The 12,683-nt window shown below is 36.3% G+C and overlaps 3 protein-coding genes across 5 annotated transcripts; 1 reads left to right on the top strand and 2 right to left on the bottom strand.

The window, feature by feature from the left end:
- Nucleotides 1-2,933: 2,933 nt before the first annotated feature.
- On the bottom strand, nucleotides 2,934-6,319 carry LOC113357774 (pentatricopeptide repeat-containing protein At1g63080, mitochondrial-like). 3 transcript variants are annotated; one of them, XR_003363917.1, is made up of 3 exons: nucleotides 4,404-6,319; nucleotides 3,827-3,910; nucleotides 2,934-3,684 (listed from the first exon to the last, which is right to left on the bottom strand). XR_003363917.1 is itself a non-coding variant. In XM_026601228.1 (2 exons), exon 1 carries the CDS (start codon nucleotides 6,301-6,303, stop codon nucleotides 4,438-4,440), a length of 1,866 nt encoding a protein of 621 aa, XP_026457013.1. In that variant the 5' UTR covers nucleotides 6,304-6,319; the 3' UTR covers nucleotides 3,721-3,910; nucleotides 4,404-4,437. The 3 variants fall into 3 exon arrangements, 1 of the variants encoding a protein (XP_026457013.1); XR_003363916.1 differs by having other exon boundaries at nucleotides 2,934-3,338; XM_026601228.1 differs by lacking the exon at nucleotides 2,934-3,684 and having other exon boundaries at nucleotides 3,721-3,910.
- Nucleotides 6,320-7,079: 760 nt separating this feature from the next.
- LOC113360187 (pentatricopeptide repeat-containing protein At1g63080, mitochondrial-like) lies at nucleotides 7,080-7,982 on the bottom strand. The gene is made up of 2 exons (XM_026603723.1): nucleotides 7,587-7,982; nucleotides 7,080-7,440 (listed from the first exon to the last, which is right to left on the bottom strand). Exons 1-2 carry the CDS (start codon nucleotides 7,724-7,726, stop codon nucleotides 7,080-7,082), a joined length of 501 nt encoding a protein of 166 aa, XP_026459508.1. The 5' UTR covers nucleotides 7,727-7,982.
- Nucleotides 7,983-8,664: 682 nt separating this feature from the next.
- On the top strand, nucleotides 8,665-11,140 carry LOC113360186. Its single transcript, XM_026603722.1, has 6 exons — nucleotides 8,665-8,839; nucleotides 9,025-9,155; nucleotides 9,248-9,353; nucleotides 9,403-10,071; nucleotides 10,155-10,507; nucleotides 10,637-11,140. The coding sequence occupies exons 1-6, from the start codon at nucleotides 8,665-8,667 to the stop codon at nucleotides 11,138-11,140; spliced, it is 1,938 nt and encodes a 645-aa protein (XP_026459507.1).
- Nucleotides 11,141-12,683: the final 1,543 nt, after the last annotated feature.

Raw genomic sequence — 12,683 nt, 5'->3', positions numbered from 1 at the left:
TCTCCCACTCCACTCCCGATTTTTATGAACTATTGATTTCTGCTACGATTCATCTTCTTCGAGAGAGCAGCACTCTATTACATGTTCAAGTAAAAAGAGCAGAATTATGTATTATATATAGTTTATATATTGTTGTTTGTAGCTTGATGGTGAATACATGATCTAGGATGATCCCTTTTTTGGGTTTCACAAGTTTTTTTGACGGTGGTAGTAAGAACATGAACTGAATATTAACTGATCAAAAACAAAAAATACAATGAACTGGGTTCATTAATGAACTAAAGATGGAATAACGTTATCATAACAGAATTATTGTATTAATTTCCGTCTTTAGTTGTAATATACACATATGTTGCATGCTCATGAGTTGATTCTTTCATTGGCAACTTTTCTTCTTATTTTGATGAGATATTATATAAAAGAGTTTTGATTCTTTTATTCACAACTTTTCTTCTTATTTTGATGGGATATTTTATAAAAGAGTCGTATATTTATTGTTTAATTAGAGTCCGGGTCGTAGAAGATGCAGTTGATGCATTAGGGTCGTTGACTAACCGAGACCGTTAGAAAATCGTTAGCTGATTTTATTTTTCTTTTGCTAAACACCTGGACCATCAGTTGACTGCCGTTGACTGTTTAATATCGTCAATATTGTGCTTTTGCGTCCCTTTTCCATTTTCTTCTGGTTTTATGATTTTCATTTTCTTCCATTTTTTTTCCGCTCAGTAACATGAAAGTTCCAGCGAATTCTCCTCTTTCCCCTCCTTTCAAGTTCCATCACGTTCTTTCTTACCGCAACACCTTCACTCCCGTCTCCTACCACTTCCATGAACCATCAGATGATTCTAAATAATTAAAGTACATCAATAAATCTCTTTTTTTTTCTTCCCAGCACAACAACTACACCTATAAAACAACTTATTCAAGCAAAATTCAATTAATTCAACTCAGAACCAAAGAACCAAACCCATACATTAGATCGATTAGATTTATTTAACAAAAACATGGTTCTAAAAATCTTATTTGTTTACTTCAGCCCTGAATTTCATCATTCACACCATTCATAAACCCCAAACTGAACAGAGAGGAAATTGTATTCCTTAGTTCATAGAATCAAATTAATTAAACCGAAAGCTCATTCGGATCAAACAATGGGAACAAGTACCCGATCTTCATAACCCCATTAAACCTAAGGAAATCATTTGATTTATTGTAGCCGAAGAGAAGAATGAACGGAGATACGAATTTGTGACCTAATCTAGTGCGTAAATACAATGGAGAACGATATTAGTGAACAACCCTCTTATTGATTTGGTGAAAGAAAGATTTGTCTGAAAATGTAATTAAGCTGTTCGATGAAATGTTTCTACGGAGCTTGGTTACGTATATAACTGGGTTAAGCTATGATGTCCATTAATTACTTTACAAGGACATTATGGTAAACGATTTGGATGGCCAAAGGTTACGGCTTTTTTACAAAATAATTCTATCTTGATATATAATACTCTTTCTGATCAACTAATATAGGCACCCTTCATATGACTAATTTTATTTATTTTTATATATTTTCCAATGTAAGAAATTATTGTTTTAATGAACCTTCAAATATACACGGATATACAAGTTAACAAGACCTTCTAAAAAATTATGGGAAAAAACAATATTTTACTTTAGCACCGTGTAAGTGTAAGACTTGGAAAAACCAATCTAAACCCGTGCAACGGGCACACATCTAGTTATTATAATATCGTAACAAGAAAAAACATCTTTATATACTAAGGCGGGAACTCGTAAGGTGGTGGTGGTATACTGGTATAGGAAGGATTTGATTTTCTTAAAGGTACTTATAACATAGAAACCTAAATCTTTTATTATTTAATTACATGTTGTCTGCACATGTAGGAATCTTTGCATACTAATCATTGGAATAAGTTAGTTTGTGTCGAATACATCATGCAGTTATATATAACGGTTCCCTTAATTCTTTAGGTTATATATCGTTCATGTTCGGTAGGATTTACATGCTAACGTGTTTCGAATTCAGATCGTTGATATTTTCATCATATCCCCGTGCAATAGAGGCATCTGCTTTGTCAAAGCGTTGCAATATTGTGAAAAAAGGAGTCTTGTAGGTTTATAATATACATGCTGGACTTAATATATATCCTTCGTTTTCCAGTGCACATTTACAATCTTGATTTTACCTAATAATAACGTTGCATTGCATTATGAATTTATATGCAGGAAACATAAATAAGACCAGGTTTTTTTCTGTGGGCATTGGTGGAAGAAAGAACTTTCTCGTGTCTTGATAATGAGTATAACATCCAGCGCACCGACAACAGGAGAATTTTTTTGATGGGGGGATTTTGGATGGGGTGATGGGGACCAATTAAAAACTGCTATTTGTCTCTCTTAATTAACTGATGTTAGTTACGTAATTTTTTAAGCAAGGGTTTTTTAGGGAATTTAATATCTGTTCGGTGAGTCTCAAAAGCAGATGATGAAGAATCAAATCCGTATGGAAACTCAGAGGGAAAGTAAATAGTTGATTTTTGATTTTCTGGACTAACATTGCCACCTGTATCTTTCATGTCGATTTTGTCCATAAGTAAATAGTCGTCGACTTTAAGAAACTATGAAGGTAACCAAAACTCAGTGTCATCTAAAATCTGCCATCTCAAAATCTTTATATAAAGAAGAAAACTTACGGTACTATTTTTCTTCCACCTCTTCCAGAAACTGATCTGAAATCTTGATTCATGAATTTCCAAGTTTGTTCGTAAATAATTGTTTTTGACTGGTTGGAAATAAGATTTGTTTGTTTTATTACATTGAAAACAATAATTCTTTGCATTGGGAACAAAAAATATTGTTTTTAGTGAAAGAGAAACCAATTTCTAGTGGAATAAGACAAAATAACACAATTTCCAAAAAAATAAAATAATTGTTTATCAAACTTAACATGTATACGGATATACAAGTTAACAAAAGCCAATTCCATGAGTTTTTCTTCCTTCGAATACAGTAGAAAAATAAGGAAACCGATGACCAACTATATTCCCTAAACACCCTTTTTGTACGAATTAAGAGACTAATTAGTTAACAAAATTGATGACAAATGGCAGTTTTTTATCGGTCCCCATGACCTCATCCAAAATCGCCCCCGTCAAAAATTAACAATATTATTTTCCCCCCCATAGGGTTAGGTAAGCTCCAGCTAACTTCAAAAGCAGTACAAGAAGAAAGTATGATAGATGATGCCCATCCTAAAGCCTGGAAAAGATTATCAATTACCGATCTCCCGGATGATTGTCTAAGCCATGTATTCGATACACCTGAAAAATAACCATCACAAATCATGACCATTTACAACCCAAATCGTGAAGAAGAAAGCCGGATGAAACTCTCCAAGCATTGAAAGTGCAGATAACAATGCTTTTGGCGATCTCTGTATGGGAAGCTTTAACGATTTCAAAAGCAAGCAAATAATGCTTCTACTGAACCAAGACCGAGATTGCTTGAGGTAAGAAATCCTCAGATATGTGTATTCGATACACCTGGATTGTTGAAGTGGGTAACAATAAAAGTGACCTGATATAGTAAACATGCCCGACATAGCTTAATTAAGCACATTCGATATGTTGTCTGAAGAGGAATTAGCATAAGTCATGATATCAAAGCCTGTGACGGACGAAAGCACAGCAAAAAGATTGAGTCTCAAGTAAGAAGCAGGGACACAATATGTATGGAAATTATGTTACTAAGCTGTCAGGACAAAAAGGAAAAGTCGTATGTGGAGAACACGTGTCAAGTAGATACGTACAAGTGAAGAAAGTTCTTGCTTGACAAAACTACAGAAGGCATGAATAGAGGCTCAATCATTCGCAATGCATGGGAATAAATCCACCTGAAAAGTAAACCAAAGCAAGAAATAAGAACAAGTGTATAGAAAGCCATGAAAGAAGTAGGTGGGGAAATTGAACTGCAGAAAGCAGTCATGATATGGTCAGTAGTAGTTCACTGGTTCAAGCATTGCAGAAATATATAAGCTTGCAAAAACTATAGTAAAGAACATGATTCAGTCTTAAGATATAGACTTGCTATTATGTTTAGCAACTTTTTTACATTGTTGCCAGTATTTTCCAGCCAGTTTGAGAAATTTCAGCTGATATTGTCACTTGTGCATCTTCAATTCATGCAACATATTATAAGATTAGAGTCGCACATTAGAAAATAATGAGCAATAGACTCATGTCCACAATGAGCTATGACAAGTGTTCCTAAGTTGGATCTACATTTATGTCAAGTCTAAATGTTTAAGAATATATCTCTATACAACTGCAAAAAGGAAAATATAACAAAATATATCGGCTAGCGGTTAGCCATCATAATGACCTTACCCTTTGTTACCCGTGCAAGTTGCATCAATCTTAACTAGCTTTCAGGAAACTCCAAGTTTTTGAGTTGTTCTGCAGACAAGCAACTGCTCAACAAAGATTTAGTGGCGTCGGTCAGTGACAATTTCCTTCTGCGCATTTCTTTGAGAAACTCTAATGCTCTTGTAACATCATTTTCCAAAAGATAACCCTTAATAACGGTATCATATGTAGTGGCATTTGGCATGCAACCTTTATTTTTCATTTCGATGATAAGTTTTTCGGCTTCAATAAACATCCCTTGTTTGAACAAACCATTGATCATAGTGGTATATGTTACAACGTTCGCAACTAATCCTTTGCTAGGGATTTCAGAAAACCATTGTCTCGCCTTCTCAATATTTCCAGCTTTACACAAGGCATTCACAAGTACATTATATGTAAATATATCCGGAGATACCCCATCAGATTGCATTTCAATTAACATGCTCTCCGCTGTTTTAATTTTCCCTGCCCTGCATAGCCCATCTATTAGTGTATTATACGTAACTTGGTTGGGTTTCAATCCCTTGTTTTGCATTTTCTTGAACAGTTGATTAGCTTCATCCAACCTAGACCTCTTGCAATACCCATTAATCAACACACTGAAGCTGTAAACATCTTGTTCAAGACCCTTATCCAACATTGAATCAAACAATCTGTGTGCCTCCTCTAGCTTACCTGTGGAACATAGACCTAGTATCATGGAATTATATGTATATCCATCAGGTTCTCTGCATAACTTTATCATCACACCAAATATCCTGGAAGCTTCTTCCATCCTTCCTTCTTTACACAGAGAATCTATTAATACATTGAAAGTAACTACTGTGGGTGAAATCCCACTCCCCACCATTTCATCAAATAATCTCATTGTTTCCTTCCATAACCCACGCCTGCAAAGTCCATGAATTAGGGATTTATAAGTATATGAATTCGCAGAAACTCCTTCACTAGACATGCTTTCGAAGACTCTAACTGCTTCACTTAGCATGTCAGAATTGCAAAGTCCATGAATTAGTGAACTGTAAGTATATGAATTTGCAGAAACTCCTCGACTAGGCATGCTATCGAAGAGTCTGACCGCTTCACTTAACCTGTCAGCCTTGCAGAGCCCGTTAATCAGAGAACTATAAACAATGACATTTGGTACAATTCTGGAATCATCAATCATTTCAGAAAACAGATTCAGGGCCTCGTCAACTGATCCTCTTTTGCACAGTGTGTCTATGATCACACTATAAGAAACAATATTAGGTTCGCAATTCCATTCCCCCATATTCCTGTGCAACTCAATCGCATCATCCAATTCACCAACTCTGCAAAGCCCAGTTATCATTGTACTACAAGTGACGGTATTCGGCTGAACCCCCAATTCAATCATTTTATCAAACAGTTCACGAGCATCACAAATCTTCCCTTCCAAACACAACCCCTTAATCAAAATACTAAACACAATTACATCCGGATCATAACCCCTTTTAAGACTCCCACCAAACAAACTAAACCCATAATCAATTTGATTCAATTCACAACAAGAATTAATCAAAATGTTCAATGTAAAGTAACATGGTTGAATTCCAATATCATTCATCTTCTTATACACTGTGATTACATCTGAATAAAACCCCTTATCAGAAAGTGAACTGAGTATATGGTTGAATGCCATAGTTGATGGTAGTGGAGTCATTGTTGCCATATTGTTAAAGTAAGCTAAAGCATCATTCAAGTTGTTGATTTTCCCAGACTTGCAATGATTAATTACTACATTTTCGAAATGAGATGTTTTTGCAGATGATAATAAGTAATGGAGATGATTATGGAAAGGGATAAGTGATGAGGGAAAAGGGTTTTTGAGAATTACCTTTCTCAGGAGGAGAATCATTGTTTCTGACGAAACAGTTTTGCCCTCTGAAGATGAAATCATAAAAAGGGGTTATTGATCAATTTACATTTATCTCTACTATGATAGTAAGGCCTGGGCCGCCCGGCTATGGATGAGCTATTCATAGTGGGTGGTGCCCCCAATCTATCTCACCTCAAGCAAGACCAATGGCTATGAGTAAACTATTCATAATGATAAGGCTTAAGCAATTTCTTTATGGGTAATAAACTCATGTGCACAATGAGCTATGGCAAGTGTTCCTAAGTTGGATCTACGTTTAAGAATTCTATACGACTGCAAAAAGGAAAATACAATAAAAACTAATTAAGTACATAAACCAGCTAGCAGTTAGGCATCATGATGACCTTACGCTTCGTTACAGGAAAATCCAAGTTTTGGAGTTGTTCTGCAGACAAGCAGCTAATCAACAGAGATTCAGCGATAGTTTCCTTCCGTGCATTTCTTTAAGAAACTCTAATGCTCTTGTAACATTGTTTCCCTTAAGATAACCATTAATAACGGTATCATATGTAGTGGCATTTGGCATGCAACCTTTATTTTTCATTTCGATGATAAGTTTTTCGGCTTCAATAAACATCCCTTGTTTGAACAAACCATTGATCATAGTGGTATATGTTACAACGTTCGCAACTAATCCTTTGTGAGGTATCTCAAGAAACAATTTTCTTGCCTTTTCAATGTTTCCAGCTTTGCACAACCCATTCACAAGTGTAGTATATGTAATTATATTCGGCGATACCCCATTAGCTTGCATCTCAGTTATCCGCCATTGAGTCAAACAATCTCTGTGCCTCCTCGAGTTTACCAATCAAACACAGACCGTTCATCATAGAATTATAGGTCATAACATCAGGTTCTTTTCCTGACCTAATCATCGCATCAAATAACTTGGAAACTTCTTCCATCCTCCCTTCTTTACTCAGAGAATCTATCAATACGTTAAAAGTAACTACATTTGGCGAAATCCCACTCCCCACCATTTCGTCAAAATATCTTATTGTTTCCTTCCATAACCCACGCCTACAAAGTCCATGAATTAGACAATTGTAGGTATATGAATCCGCAAAAACTCCCCGACTAGACATGATATCGAAGAGTCTGATCGCTTCACTCAACCTGTCAGAATTGCAAAGCCCATGAATCAGAGAATTGTAAGTATATGAGTGGGCAGAAACTCCTCGAGTAGACATGCTATCGAAGAGTCTGACCGCTTCACTGAATCTGTCAGACTTGCAAATCCCGTTGATCAGAGAATTATAAACAACGACATCTGGTGCACTTTCGAAACAGCTACCATTTCAGAAAAGAGATCCAGAGCCTCATCAACAAATCCTCTTTTGCATAAAGCATCCATAATCACAATATAAGACACAGTAGTAGCTTCACAATTCCATTTAGCCATGTTTCTCAGCAACTCAAGCGCATTGTGTAATTCACCAACTCTACAGATCCCAGTTATTACTTATTATGGTATTACATGTGATTGTATTCGGTTCAACTCCCCTTTCAATCATTTTGTCAAACAGCTTAACGGCAGACTGAATCTTTCCCTGCAAACACAACCCCTTGATCAAACTGGTGAAAGTGATTATATCAGGATAATAACCCCTCTTAAGAATACCACCAAACAGGCTGAACCCATAATCAGTTTCCTTCAATTGACAATAACAATTAATCAAAGTTTTCAATGTCAAGAAACAAGGTTGGATTCCACTATCATTCATCTTGTTATACAAGTGATAACATCTGAATAACATCCAATTTTGGATAGTGAAGTAAATAGATGAGAGAATGTAACAATTGATGGCAAAGGATCCGTTGCAACCAGTTTATCAAAGTAACCCAAAGCATCAGCTAGTTTCTTGATATTTCCAGACTTGCATACATTGATCACTTCATTTTCCAGATGAGATGTACATGTATTCCAAATATTTTTATAACTACTACTTGCAAGAAATAGATGAGGAGGCAATAACGAAGTATGGTGATTAGAGATTATCTTTCTTAGAGGAATCATTGTTCTGGTTAGGAGGAGTATTAGCTTACAGGTTTATCTTATTAGTTTATTGGCTTAGAATTTAATTTCTTTACGTACTTGGTAATCAGTTTCCTAGTTTACAGGTTTCCTTAAATTAGTTTGCTTACTTATCAAGTTTATTCAGCTATATATAGCTCGAGTCTAAGCTTGTAACGAATCAATTATCAATATTAAGAAATTTATTCAGTTCGTTCTACAAAGCAGAGGTTGTTAGCCCCAGAACAAAGGGATTTATCCTTGTTTTTCTAGTTCAGAGCAGGTTTAGATCAAACCCTAAATTCACCAAAATTTTTTTTTTCTAAATGGGTCAAAATTATACAGAGAATCTGAAAATAGTATACGATGGCATTACTAATATGTCTAAAAACATTGATAACTTAATTACTGCTCTGGCAAAACAACAACTTCAAGAAGACGAAAGGAGCAAGACCAAGGTTGTTGAAAAACGTCAACAGAGAGAAGAAGAACGAGTTGTTCGTAAACTGGAAACATCTGAGAACAACACAGTTCTAGCAGATACTATTACCACTAGCATGACTACAGCTTTAACGACTGCTCTCAACACTCATCTTACATGAACTACAACAACTATCAACACTCAACTAACCGCTTCGCTTCGTGCAGTTTTTGCTGAATTTCTACCTCAGTTGATCACTAATAAGGTGGTGGCAATGGTCCTCCTCCTCCTCCACCTCCACCTGCTGCCAGAGCTAATACAATCGATCTTAAATTTCCTACCTTTGATGGAGAGGATCCTGATGGGTGGATTTTTAATGCTGATCAATACTTCAGTGTACATCAAGCTGAAGATGCCCTTAAAATAACCTTGTTGCTTCTAGTTTAAAAGGTGATGCTAATGTTTGGTATCGATGGAAACAAACTAAGGTCACAATTGTGACTTGGTTGGAGTTTTGTGTTCATGTTCGTGCGCGTTTTGCACCTGAGAAATTTGTTGATGCTCGTCTAGCTATTAGTACAATTAATCAGGTTGGTACAGTAAGAGAACATATATCTTTTTTTGAATTTTGTTGACTTTTCAGATGACTACTTGATCAACTTCTTCATTCGTTCTCTCAAACCACATATTGGTAGTGTGGTTAAATTGCTTGCACCAAAAACTTTGAATGAAGCTTTTACAAAGGAAATTCACCAGGAAGAAGCTTATGCAACAGTTAATAAGCTTCCTACACGCCAACTTTATCGTCCCCCTCCACTTCGAGATGAAGCATCAACTTCTACTACTCCAATCAAGAAGCTTACACTTCCTACTGGTTATAATAAGTTATCAAGGGAAGAGATGAAAGAAAAACGCGAGAAGGGTCTTTGTTTCAATTGTGATGCACCATTTAAATCTGGACATATTTGTCCTGATAAGCCGGGCTTCTTGCTTTTAGAGATGGATCCTCATTCTCCTGAAGGCATCACTGAGATTGAGTATACCACTGAAAACCACCAAGCGAGTGACGATCTTGCTGTTTTGGAATCAACCCCAACTATCTCTCTTAACTCACTTTTAGGTTCTACATTTCCTAATACTATGAGTATCACTGGTTATGCCAAGGCTCGACCTCTCACAATTCTCATAGATTCAGGGTCTACACATAATTTCTTGCATCCTAGCATATCCAAGAAATGTGGCTTTGCATTTTCGTCTACTGATCATGTTTTACGTGTAACTGTGGGTAATGGTGGTCATTTAAACACTAAAGGTATTGCAATGTCCCTATTCAATTACAAGGTACAATTTTTCATATTGATTTTCATCTGCTGGAGATTAGTGGTTGTGATGCAGTATTGGGAATTCAATGGCTACGCACGTTGGGAGAAATTGTTTGGGATTTTGAAAAATTGACTATGCAATTTAGCATTCAAGACACAGCCGTCAGATTAACTGGTAACCAATCATCAGCTGTAATGATTATGGATGTTTCTCCCATGCAACGTTTATTATCTACAGAAAACTATGGAATTTTATTGGAACTAGTTGCATTAAATACTTCTGCCGCCAAGCATTTAGAATTGTTACCTGAAATTAAACAGCTGCTCTCTACTTTTGGTGACATTTTTTCTACTCCAACAACACTGCCTCCAGAACGTATACAAGATCATAAAATTTCCTTACTTCCGGAGACGGGTCCTGTGAATGTACGCCCTTATAGATACCCACACTTTCAAAAAGACGAAATTGAGAAAATAGTGGGTGAGCTGCAATAAGCTGGGTTCATAAGGCCTAGTTCTAGCCCTTTTTCTTCCCCTATTCTTTTGGTTCAAAAGAAAGGAGGCTCATGGTGCATGTGTGTAGACTACCGTGCTCTTAATAAGATAACCATCAAAGATCGTTACCCAATTCCAGTAGTGGACGAATTATTGGATGAATTACATGGTAATCAAGTCTTCACCAAGTTAGATTTACGATATGGTTATCATCAAATTCGTGTACATGACGCAGACATTCCAAAGACAGCTTTCCGTACACATGATGGCCATAACGAATTTTCAGTCGTGCCTTTTAGATTATCCAATGCCCCAGCAACATTCCATAGTTTAATGAATTATATATTCCGGCCTTACTTACGCAAGTTCGTCCTGGTTTTCTTCGATGATATTCTAATCTACAGTGAGAATTTTGATGATCATATCAAACATCTGGAACTGGTATTTGAAATACTGCGAAATCACAAATTGTTCGTTAAGGAATCCAAATGTACTTTTGCACAAAAGTCTGTTGGTTACCTTGGTCATTTGATTTCATCTGATGGAGTTTCTGTTGAGTGTTAGGGTTCTAAACCTTTTAACTCTGGAAAAGCTATGAAGATAGTCTTCACAGGGAAAAAAAGATGAAGAAGAGAACTGGATAAACTGCAAAAGAACTCAAAAACAGGGATAAAGCCCTTTGATCTGGGGCGAGCAGCCTCTGCCTTTGGGAATTAACTTAAACAAACTTCTTAATATTGATAACTGTTTTGTACAAGTTGAAACTAAAGTTATGTATATCTTAACAGATTTGATAATAAAGCAACTAACTAAGGAAACCTGTAAAACTAGGAAACTAAATACTAAATACGTAAAGAACCCAAATACTAGGAGTTGGCATCGCAACATCCCACCCTACCTGAGACAAGACTTGTCCTCAAGCCTCTAATTCTGGGAAACACGCAATGAGATCATAAGCATCTTCCCAAGTTGCATCATCTTTGGAGTGACCCTTCCATTTGATCAACCACTTTGTAGCAGCTCGGTTTCCTTTCTTATACATTTGTCTGTCTAAAATTTCTTCTGCCTCCCATTTATCATAGTCAATAACAGTAGGCAATGTAGCTTCAACAGTAGTAGTAGGACCTATCTTCAGTTTTAATTGTGAGACATGTAATACCGAATGTATTCTTCTAGTGACAGGCAAGTCCAGTTTATATGCCACGGTTCCAATTTTCTCGAGAACTTTAAAAGGCCCATAAAAACGAGATGACAGCTTCGAAAAGGATTGATTAGAAACTGTTATCTGTCTGTAAGACTGAAGACGTGGATAAACAAAGTCACCAACTTAAAACTCTCGTTCAGTTCTATGAGAATCATCATATTTCTTCATTTGATCATGTGTAGCAGACAAGTGAGACTTTAACAACTTAAGTGTATGGTCTCTGACACGTAAATTCAAATCCACATCATGTAAAGAGCTTCATATGGAGTCATTTTAATGGCAGAGTGGTAGCTGGTGTTATACCACCATTCGGCCCATGCTAACCATTTGAACCAATCTTTTGGTTGCATTCCTACAAAGCATCTAAGATAACATTCTAATGTACGATTTGTTATTTCTGTTTGACCATCATTTTGCGGATGATAAGCTGAACTCTTGCACAGTTGTATTTCTTGGATTGTAAAGTAGGCGTCCCAAAAATTACTCATGAATACAGGATCTCTGTCACTTGTAATGGTCTTTGGCATTCCATGAAGTCGGACAACCTCTCGTACAAACAAATCAGCTATTGTACTAGCCGAATATGGATGAGATAGTGCAACAAAATGCGCATATTTTGTTAGCCGATCAACTATTACTAAGATAGAACTCTTACCATGAGAAGGCGGAAATCCGTCTATGAAATCCATAGAGATGTCAAACCAAACATCTGAAGGAATTGGCAGTGGACTTAAAAGACCAGAAGGAGCTACAGCTTCAGTCTTATTGTGTTGGCAAGTATCACATTGCGAAACAAATTCCTTTATGGAATGCTTCATACCAGACCAATGAAAATTTTGTTGTATTATCTTGAAAGTACGTAAATAACCCGAATGACCACCCAATTGAGTAGAATGAAACTCA

Source organism: Papaver somniferum, chromosome 3 (assembly GCF_003573695.1).
Source record: "Papaver somniferum cultivar HN1 chromosome 3, ASM357369v1, whole genome shotgun sequence".
In the NCBI taxonomy this organism is placed as follows: domain Eukaryota; kingdom Viridiplantae; phylum Streptophyta; class Magnoliopsida; order Ranunculales; family Papaveraceae; genus Papaver; species Papaver somniferum.
This window is presented reverse-complemented; position numbering and strand designations above follow the sequence as displayed.